The sequence below is a fragment of the Branchiostoma lanceolatum genome, chromosome 1, assembly GCF_035083965.1.
Source record: "Branchiostoma lanceolatum isolate klBraLanc5 chromosome 1, klBraLanc5.hap2, whole genome shotgun sequence".
NCBI lineage: Eukaryota > Metazoa > Chordata > Leptocardii > Amphioxiformes > Branchiostomatidae > Branchiostoma > Branchiostoma lanceolatum.
Window position 1 is genome coordinate 7939642 of NC_089722.1, and position 11150 is coordinate 7950791.

Consider the following 11150-nt stretch of genomic DNA (forward strand, 5'->3'; position numbering starts at 1 on the left):
TGAAGAATCTCAAAGTCATTTTATTGTCTTCTGGACATAAGTAGTATGAACACAGTTCATAAAACAACATACTGGTACCAAAAACACTGCATGCACATGTAACATCACTGCATTCTTAAAACATTGTTTCTGATCACATCAACTTTTAGTTTTTAGCAGCAGTCAGACAATATCTAGGTTAACACATTACTCTTTATTATGGAAGAGGGTAACATGGACATGAATACATATTTAGTGGATTCTTCACTTCAAAATGCTCTTAAAGAGGTTTTATCAAGACAAAACCCTGCTTGAACATTTGTTAGCAGCACATTGCAGGTCTTATAACGAATGTAAGCCACATAATGAACACTGCTGAAGGTTACTAAAACATCATATTGTATGATTGTGTCGTTTGTTGCCTTCTCAATGTGATTACAGAAAATACCTTTTTTCATGATTTCATGCGTGTGAAATTGACGTTTGTAGACCTTGCAAAGAGGGATTCTCATAAGGATTTTAAGACAGATATAGGTCCATACTCCATAGAGAAAACAAAAGGCCCTTGAATCAAAACAAAACTGTGCCCTCATAATGTACAATTGAATTGTTACACAGCATAGCCAGCTGCTCTCCTTTAGAAGTCATATATTAAGGATATTGATTAAAGATGGTTAAGACACGTCACCTGGTAAAAAGGTCTTTCTTTTTTTAGAATCATCACAACCGTTAATTTAGCTCTAGTCTAACATTTTTACCTTCTCACTTAAACATTAGCGTAAGTGATTGAACACTCAATAGAAATAACACTGTTTATACAATATCAACAGCAAACATTAGATATCTTGTTGGCACTTGAACTGTGGACGGATAAACTCCAAAATGCACCATGAAAATATTTCCACAAGATCTTTTGTCAACAAAATACACATTGTTCAAGCACACATAAATATGTGTCAAGTACTCTTAACTAATAGATATGTCACATGCTTTTCCTCTCTGATACCCCAACCTCTGAGCATGTCGTGTCTCTCAGAAATATATGTTAACATTTTTTGTCACAGTCCTCTTCCATACGCGAGGAAGAGGTTACTAGTACCTCATGATTGAGTTTGATACTCAATATTTCCAATTTGTCGAAGAAAAGTTCACGATTTTGGACTACCGTATTTCCTCCTGGTTATCAAGTACTGCGTGTACATCTATCAGCTCTTGTTGCTTGTTGTGGATGCCTTCCTGCTGCTGTCCTCCCCTCCCTCGCTGGGCATGATGCTCATCTTCCTCCTCTTGTCCACCTCCTGGACCAGTGAGCCGATCTTCTCCAGGATCTCAGCCTCCTCCGCCGTAGTGATGGGTGGCATGCTCACCTTCCTCACCCCCTTACCCAGGAAACACAGCACCTGTACGGCACAAGGATGGGAAAGTCAAGGCTTTAGTATGCGTCCAGGAGAAAAAGCCGTACATAGATTTACATTAGCCGTGCCACGGTGGCGGCTGTTGCAGGGCTTACTTTTACTGGCTGTCTTGTATATTGTACGGGCTATATTCACGACAGCTGTTAAAAGTAAGCCCTACAACAGTCGCCATGTACATGTATATTCATTACTCAGTATTTCTGATTTTTCTAATGTGTCACTTAGTATATTGATAACTAGTACTGGAACCCAGGGAAAGTATGAATCAAGCTACATTTTGTATGGCTATGCTACTCTTCGCTGGTAATGAACTGTGATGAGGGGGGGATACAAGTTTAGTACCCTTTTCCTTGCAGCGCCGCCTAGCGGTGGGAAGTAGAACCAGTCAGTATTGCCCTGGGGAAGGTAGCAGAAGCACTACCGAAAAACATCTCATAGTTGTGTGAAAAGAACTATGATGCCTCTTATACACACTTTTCGGTGCCTTACTGTTGACTTGTCAGCAGTTCTGTGTATTTCAAATCCTTTCTTCGAACTAGAATATATGCAAATGTCAGACCAACCTTATTGTCCACCTCTTCATTCTCCCTCTGCTGGTAAATCTTACGCATGCGCATCACGGTTTCATGTTCCTCCTCTTCAATTTGTTTCTTGATGACGGAATATCGTGGCGGCTTCGAGCTGGGAACAGAAAAATGACATTTGAAAAAAATCTTTTTCCCAAAAATCCATTTTTTTATTCGTGCACACGAAGGGCTTATCGTAAAGCAAGGCCTTCTGTTTTTCATTCTGTTTTCCCTTATTATAGAGAGCTTAATTATTCGGGATAGTAGACATTGCCCCTGTCGCATTGCACTTCTACTACTAGCTACTTGAAAAAGTATTATGATTCACGTGCACCTAACATGAGGATGACTGTTTTTTTGTACCTATCGATTGTTTGTGTTGTTTTTGTGTTTTATAACTAAGTCTAGATACAGAATGGAAAACAAAACGAGGGTGGACTTACTTCCCGTACATAGGTCCATTGCCAGCGGTAACCGGTCGCCTGCTGCCGGCAGCACCGCCCCTAGTCCCCATGGGTGTCGATCTCCCCAGCGGAGTCTGTAAACTTCTGGACGTTAGATTACTGGTGCTTCTGTTGGGCCCCGTGCTGACTGCCCCTGACGATGTGGTTGGTCGCCCCGAAAACGACGAATGCCTGGGTGCGGCGGGTAGCTGCACGCTGTTGGAGCGGTTCATTTGGGACACTCTGTCCGCCCAGTTCCCGTACCCGCTCGATGTGTACGGACTGTCTATCTCTGACCCGTTCGCGCTGTCTGTAGTCGCCGTTGGAATGTCCACAAATCTGATCCTCGACTGCGATTTTCGATTTCCTACTGCTTCATCCGAATCGTCTTCATCCTGGCTTGATTCGGCGTCAGAATCGTTGTTTAAATGTCTCCTGTTTATACCAGGGGCGGTGAGCAAACCATTGCGGTTTAAAACCCCATCTAGCTCATCGTCAATTTCATGGACGTCGTCTCCTATCGTTACCTTTCTCTTGGATTTGTTCTTATGTTTTGATGTCTTCTTTCTGCCCGGAGTGTCGTCATCATCCACCCCATCCGGCGGCTCGGGAAAGACTCTCGACATCTTCTGCCTCCTTTGATCTTTCAGCTCCTTCTTCAGGAGAATCTGTTCCCGTTCGATCTTAAGAAGGACTTGCTTTCGGTCCTTCTCGATAAGATCGATTTGCTTCTTCAGTCGCCTTTCCGCATAGATGCTGTTGAACTTACAGATGGTCTTGTCTAGTTGCGTCGACTTCTTTGCCATCTTGATCGAGAAATTTGTGCCTTTTATCAGAGTTAGAATCTTTGCAATAGTGAGGCGGGAAGAACTCCAATGGTGTATGTCGCTTGCATTGTGCTTTTCAGGCTATTTGTAACTGCTCTTCTCTTTTGTGGTGCCAGCCCCCGGTGTCAATGTCCTCTTGCGGAGTGACGCCATACCTGCATGAGGAATAAGCACCACAATCCACGTCAAAGCGCTAAGAATAACAGGATGACCCACTTTTTCGTAAGCAAATGTCAGACTTTTGTTGGATTCCCTGAAAAATTTATGAACTCCGTCTGGCTCCTACGTGAACCGGCAAATCCGTCAAGTATGCGACCTCAGACAATAGTACCGGAATCAACTCCTTAAAAAGCCTCCTCAAAGAGTCTCATGCTGATTCTCTGTCTGGAAATGCTTTCTCAACATGCATCATTTGACAAATCTGCGCTGGGTACAATTGCAATGTAGAATCTTTGTTAAGGCTTTACGCCGTGTGGGTTTTAAGCTTTTGCCACTGAGCTCAGGTAAAACAAATAGGGATAGATACAATTTATTTTCTAATAAAAGTGTCTATACATGTATGATGTGAAGTTAATTATAACATTACCATACGTCCGTTATAATACCGTATTCACTTTGTGTTTATAAAACATTACATTTTTAAAGAGGCTACAGTCGATTATGACATAAACACTCAAATTTTACACCTAGTCTGAAATTTTGGGTCCCGGAATATACATTTTTCCATGTAGACATGTTACACATATAATTATTGCACTAACTTTGACTGTTTTGGGGTGTATGGCACCGTGCACAATGTCATCTGAAATCTACAGCTACATATGCAACAACAATGAGTCGACTGTCCCTTTTCCAAATGATTTATACCACCCTCTGTAAGCCTCTTCAAACACGTTTGTGTAGACGCATGAAGTGTTGTTTTAGTAAATGGGTTTCACTTGAATATGTAATGTGACCTTTTCCTTAAGGTTGCCATATTTCTTTCTGTGTAGGTTCTTGTCAAAGTTTTCCAAACAGAATGATGTACCTTTACTTTTCATGACATGAACAAACAGAAAAATGCTGACATGTTGTGAGACCGTAAGTGCACGTCTTGTATATATCTACTTTGTAAGGGTCTAACATTTCGCACTGTCCCATTCAAGAAGCCTAGCCTGGCACCGCAATAAGCAAATGCAAATGCCTTCATCTGTGGTGTCTTCTCAATTTTCATCTTGCATCTGGTCATACTGTTTGGATGACGAGGCTGTGTGAAAATCCTTATCTATGAAGTTATGTGACACACTTTGTCTCTCCCCACTGAACCCTCCTGAACGAACTAATGAGGTGGCCGTAAGAGGACAACCTGTGCAAATAGGGAGCACTGAAGGATGCACCACACGAGGTGTCGGTAACATGGGGAGAAAAAGGACACATGTACAGAACAGGATGATCCCGGATAGAGGAATGTAAAACGTACTTGTGACCGTAAGACTGATACAATGCGGTCTGGCTTTGTGGTTTGCACGGGAAAAAAGTCTTATCACTTTAGTTGTGCTCCTGGTAAACATACATGTTCGCCCCACTCTATAATCTATCTGTTCTCTGTTAGGGAAGACTTTTAATCTGTAGCACTAGTATCAGATGGGATATTACATGTAGGATGCAAATTTGTTGTAACTGTGTAACTGCACACTACTCCCACAGTTGACTACGACAGGACGTCTTATTTGTAGATTTGAAATTGAACAACAAATAGCAAATGATTGGGATTTTATGGTGCCTAAACCCCAACATACGTATATCACGGTCCTGTAGACCATTAGTTACGATACTAGTACTTAACATAGCGTTTGTTTCTTGACCGCGAGCTTAATACAATCATTTTTTTATTTCAACTTGCGCTTTAATCCATAATGACTATCGTCTGACGGACTGCACTTCCGTAAAAGTTGTTGTTGTGAGTCTTTTCACACATGAAAGCCACCTATCACCCGGGGATACAGAGTAAGTCAGTCAGCACCTATGTTCCGTACATGCACCATTTCTCAAGGCGATGTGCTTCACTTGTATCGACTCTCAAGTCTCCCAGCTAGCACACTCCATGGGTGTTAGACATTGTTGTCGAGTGCTGCTAAGGTGCTCATACTGTGTTGTTGTGCCAATTTCAATGTCATATGCCTTTCATAACGAATATAGGCTATCATGAACCTACGATTAAGTGTTTCATTTTGCTTAGAAAATTAGACGATTAAGAATATGGAAGAACACGGTAGACAAAACTATCACACACGACTTTCAACACGGCTTTACTGATCACTTTGACCGTGAATAAAACATGTCAAGTTTACGAGCATTATGAAGAACAACGAACAAAGTACGAACATACCTTCATACTAGTGATACATTTTGTACAGCGGCACTGCTTTGAGGGTGTGACCGCCAATTAGGTCGTCCTTTACAACATGTTCTACCGTTCCCCTGTACTACACACACCTACACACACAGTTTCTCCGTTGTTACTATGTATCCCACACAGAAATCCTGTCCCTGACCCCTCCAGCAATAGTCGCTATTTGAATGGCCCTTTCTAAGAGGCTGACAAAACCCGCGCGGTCGCGTGAATGGGGCAGCTTTGTACCCGAAGTGTCGACTTGGACAAATATTTGAAGTGTATCCAAGCAAGGAGCCGACTGTACCTACAGAAATCGACGTGTGAATTAAGATTCTTCTGTCGTCATAATCCCTTAAAGTGAGTTTGGAATTCCTGCATACGAAAAGGTAATAGCCTTTACGAAAGCACTATTTAAAACGACGACTTTAGAAGTGCGATATTAGTGACTATTGTGTAGTCTAATCAGAGACTTCTACTACTTATTAGTTTTGGGGCCATGATTTAAGGGTGCACATGCCAAAGGTCTACAATACAGCGTCATGAAATGCAAATCTTGTACGAGAAACACAAAAGAGGCAACAAATATTAGGAAACGTCTGGCTGTCGGGCGCGCCTAGCAACATTGTATGGTGGCATGACAGCGACGTTGGGGGTCCATTAATTGGCTATTTGGCTGCCTGAAAGTTGTTCCTGAAAGGTCTTGATTACTTTGTGTGGCAGACATGTACCTTTTTACTTTCTGACAGGGTAAGGTCCCCATGGCTTTGGGGGACGATAATTTGATTCCTAGGAAAGTATTTTCAGTGATTGTTGTGGTGCGGTTACGCTTAGGTTTACAGCATACGTCGGCCTTGCAAGAGGGTTTTGAAATGCTGTGTTTTGGGGGCCCAACAATAGAAATGTCAAGTTGATTTAAGTTCAAACCCAATGCTATCAACACATAGATTGCAGCCAATTTTCCTAATTGTACAGTTATAAATGGGCAAAACTTTCACCTTAGAACGTATTCTTTTTTCAAGTTTCTACAAGTGGATTTGAACTCTCTGTCTTATAATATATGTCCACCTAAATACCACATAAAGGTGTTCGTCTATCGAAAAATTCACAGAGCCATCGTCACTTGTGTAAACATAGCACGTAATTGGGTGAATGCGAATGGTAATGTTTAGTTAACCAACAGTAACAGGAGCCCCCATCGGTGGAATGAGATTTCCGAGAGGGACAATGGATCTGATTGGTTAATTGCCGCGCTGAACACATAACGAACAAAAGATAACAACTAAGTGAATGTTTGATGTGTGTACCTCTCTGGGTGACTGCAAGGTTGTGTGCTTTTTAGGTTTGTTTTGGTTTTCAATTAGTCCCTTTTACAACTTCCTTAATGGAAAAGTCTGTCCATGTCAGCTGTATATTATATATATCCGCTTCTTTCCAAATCCCTTGCGAAAATAGTGTCACTTGAGAGAACGTACCTTACTTAAGCCTACAACTTAAAGTCGTTAAGTAAGTAATTTTCCATCGTACAGTTTACAAGTAGCAGTTGAATTCAGCTAATATAAGATAACACCGCGGTTGTTAGTTTTGCCCTGAAACTATTATAAAAGGTATTACTATCTAAGCCCATCGACAAATTTCCACCGAAACTTGAATAAAACCAGTCGCTCAGTCTAGCCCCCCTCCCCAACACAACCTTACAACCATCCAACATATCTACCCCTTTCACACACGCATTAGAAGACGAGTCAGTTACAGTACTTTCATATATTCCCAAAACAACGTTTACGATTGAGAGCAAGTCGCTAAGTACTAGTACCTACCTCAGACCATCCCTCACGAACGTACTCAGACCAGTATAATGTCAAATCTTGCAAAAAGAAACAGAACGTTTTTCCATGTCCCACCGCCTCTGAATCCTTGCATATAGATTCACTGTTTACCGATTACCAGGTAGAAACCCTGACAGTCCATTCTGTTTACCCTAGAGATTGCTGGTATCTGTACCCTTTTCCCTTATCGGATCTTACTGTTTTGTTCTATCTTCTGGAGTGGAAAATCGCCTAGAGGAAACGATTAGTCACTAAAGACTCCCTTTGGCGAGTAGAATTCTGTCGTTTCTTTGCGGAGATCTGTAACAGTTGATTGAGCTTTCTGACGTCAAAAGAGTTCACAAGATTGATGGGTTGTTTCATCATGTTTTAGTAATTTCCACTTGGGAGAATGCAGTGTTCCTTGCCCAACATTGTTTTATTTAATTGGTCGTGAGAAAGAAAAAAAAACGGCTGATTAAGCAAAAAGCTGTGTCCAGTGGCTTTTCGACGTCAACGACTGACGTAGCCCCATGTCATAACTTTCTCTCATACTAGAACAGTTCTATTGTAAGAAATTTGGTAAAGATAACATTCAACCGTCCACCATTCTCAGCTCAAACTCCACAACTACAGAACGGTTTTATAATGTAGCAATAACAACGTTCAATAGTTGGCCTGGAATAAGTGGCAGTGCAAAAACTGACAATCTATGGTTCTTAGCCAATCTCGTACAACGTAGAACCCAGAATCACACCGTTTTCTGAGGCGCAATTCACACTTGCGTTAATGAGTTGACTTGGAGTCGACCCAGGACTGTTCAAGGAGAACCCTAGGCCGCTCGAATAGCGTTTTGTAGGTAAAACTCCACTCGAGCAGCCCAAAACTCCTCACACACAGCCCCGAGTCCACTCCGGAAACTTATGTGAACCCAGCCAGTGTCCACCTCAAAAACTTTCCCAGGTGTTTCCCATACCTTATGTTTTACTTCACCTGCTTGTCTTAAAGGAGCGATGATTCAAGACCGATTACAGGATTATAGGAGGATCATCTGTAGATTAGGTCACACTCATGTCACGGGAGATTTCATACTTGATGAATAGCTTTAAGCGGTTTGGCTTAACTCCTGATTGGTATATTGTTGTCATTTGTGCATTTTCCTCAAAAACTGTGAACTTTTCTTATCCCATCTTGCGTTGAAATAAGAACAAGATAATTATGTTTGTATAAATGATGAGCTATTTTACTGAATGTTTTAGGCATGCGCAGGGAGGGGGCCCGGGCTTTGACGCTTTTATTACAGTATTCACAGCATGTTGCAGGCTTTTCTCACCATTTTTCTAATGTCGTTATAAGAATTTTCATCACATATCTATTCATGGGAACTAGTTGTTGCTGTTGTATTTTCTTTGACAGGTTTTCGAGATAATTTTCGAATCATATAACATCCCTAGCCTTCCATCCAGTCATTCTCCATTTTATGAACAAACCACAGAGACATACGTTTAGTGCTACGGTTAAATCATATTTCTACTGACACAAACTATGGAATGCACTCTACTTAAACACGTAGACACGTCATAGTAAACATACCATTCCTAACAGCTGTTGCTACGTCCCATTCCCATGTTCCGCTGGTTTCTCCATGGATTCATACGTGCAAAGTAAACTGGGCTCTTAGCATGACAATAATAACCTTCCTCGTGTTAATGGTGTCTACAAACTTCTAAATCTGCTCGTATTACGTGAACGTAACAGTAGAGAAATGTTGTTAATTAGTGCTGTAAACATAACTGAATGAGGACAGATTATGCGACTTGTGAATGAAAATATCTATATGTTAAACAAGCACGTTCGGACTTATCCAATAATCGTGCGATGCTTTCTACTAACAAAAATATTTCACTCAAACAGCCAAATTTCCCACATGCTTTTTTTAAGATAAATCAGACAGATTTCCATAAGCACACTTAGACCGAGTGATTTCTTATTAACGAGGCATTTAGTCCTGTTGTGTGGACAAATGTGAGTACTGACTTTGAACTGTAACTTCTAATTAGTGGCCAGAGGTGACCGCAAATGCGGGTACCTAGATGCCTGATACACGTGGTTGCTGCGGAGTCACAGTCATAACTGACAGCCATATCAGAGCGGTGGCTGATTACGAAGGTAGGTATAGAGATTGAACATGTTTCTTTATGATTTGCCGATAATGGCATATAATTGGAAGTTTGATAACAGGTCGTTTATTAATAGAAACGAAGTTTGGCGCTAGCCGATATGTATTTTCTTTACCATAGCCAACATGCATTTAGTCTTATTTGTTCTCTCTCCCAGAAACAATGAGGATTAAGGTATATTGATATAAAAGAACGTTAGGGACTTTCGTAAGATTCCCATCCTTACCTTTCTATGTCCGTGTCTTCGTATTGTTGTAGTCTCTAATTCCCTTCTTCCATTGCCAGTGGTAACAAGCAGCAGTGATGATAATTAAATTCGGTCTCAAGCACAGGAATACCGATGTTCTTTCTAGCATCTAAGCAGGCTTTGTGAAAGCAGAATTAATCGGCCATGCCTGGCCTACCTACCCCCGGCCGTACGGTAACACAGAGCGGCACATACACCGGTTGCTAGCATGCAATGACAAGGCGTAACTACCCGTTCAGGTCACCTGGTCCGTTGCACCTTTCTGGGGGGAGGGGGATTAAATCCGTCATGTTGTCTTTAAGACACATTTAAAAGCACTACAGAGATATTGAAGCTTTCTTAGAGTATTGCTAAGCGTCAAGTCGACGTCTAGCCGGTGTAATCGTAACTGCTGGTAAACCGCTATGGATTATGATGGTTTTATCTCCATACTGTGTTCCCTGGATGGGTGATTATGGAATCGCCCGTTCCTTTTTCACTACTCTCCCATGGAAGACTAACACGGTTATCGCTGCCGGGATTGTTGTCCGTTCTTTTAAACAGTGTTTGACAAGTCACGCCGGCATGTCGGCACACAACAATCCACACATATTTACTTTACTCCGTGAAAGGTCCTCCCCTGTGTCACAGGTCAACTGAGTCACACAATCTTCAGGCCCTGCGCTAAGCGTGCTCTCCGAGATCGACAAACATCTTGAAACCCCTGAGAGTGCGCTATAACACTGCTTCATGTATGGCAAGTTGTTTCATTGATGTAACTTTGCTTTTGAAAAGGTCATCTGGAAGTTTTGTTACCATGAAGGCAAACTAAATACCCTGCAATACACGAAAAACATCGTAGTTTCTGAAGACATACAAAGAGCACTGAGGTGGTGTTTCAATGGCATCCCACCTTTCTTGGCGCACAGCATTCTTGACTGTAACCTTCGTACACGCGCCTTTCATTTTGCTGTCATGTCAACTTCTTTGACGTCATTCCGTCCACATGATTGTCGAGCACGCAGTCAGGGTGCAAATCCACGCAAAAGGTGTTGTGGTCGAGTTTTGTATGAGAAATGCCACCCTTGTTGTTAGAGAAAATAAGCAAAAATGTCAGTCATTTAAAACATAGAGGTCTTTAACTAGAAAAATGCCATTGAATCTCAGAGACCGTTTAAAAATACGGGCTACTCCATTCAGTATGTTTTCCTTCAGGTCTGTTCAAGGAAGAAAAAAGAGCAATGTACGGAGAATGGAATTGGAAAGAAACGGGAAAGCATTGTGGAATGGGTGAAAAGGACGGACGACATATTGGGGACATCTTGATTTCATGAT

The 11150-nt window shown here is 41.7% G+C and overlaps 1 protein-coding gene across 2 annotated transcripts; it reads right to left on the reverse strand.

Moving 5' to 3' along the window:
- Positions 1–10050, reverse strand: LOC136431761 (uncharacterized). 2 transcript variants are annotated; one of them, XM_066422954.1, is made up of 4 exons: positions 9816–10050; positions 2404–3385; positions 1958–2075; positions 1–1379 (listed from the first exon to the last, which is right to left on the reverse strand). In XM_066422954.1, the coding sequence occupies exons 2-4, from the start codon at positions 3207–3209 to the stop codon at positions 1185–1187; spliced, it is 1119 nt and encodes a 372-aa protein (XP_066279051.1). In that variant the 5' UTR covers positions 3210–3385; positions 9816–10050; the 3' UTR covers positions 1–1184. The 2 variants fall into 2 exon arrangements, with proteins under 2 accessions (XP_066279051.1, XP_066279052.1); XM_066422955.1 differs by lacking the exon at positions 9816–10050 and adding an exon at positions 5599–6277.
- Between the last annotated feature and the right edge of the window lie 1100 nt (positions 10051–11150).

What these genes read in the sequence shown, in the direction of transcription:
- LOC136431761 (XM_066422954.1), bottom strand. Translation starts at nt 3,209, where the DNA reads ATGGCAAAGAAGTCGACGCAACTAGACAAGACCATCTGTAAGTTCAAC. An exon ending in AATGGACCTATGTACGGGAA is followed by an intron (nt 2,076 to 2,403) that starts GTAAGTCCACCC and finishes TTCTGTTCCCAG; the next exon opens with CTCGAAGCCGCCACGATATT. An exon ending in ATGAAGAGGTGGACAATAAG is followed by an intron (nt 1,380 to 1,957) that starts GTTGGTCTGACA and finishes TGTGCCGTACAG; the next exon opens with GTGCTGTGTTTCCTGGGTAA.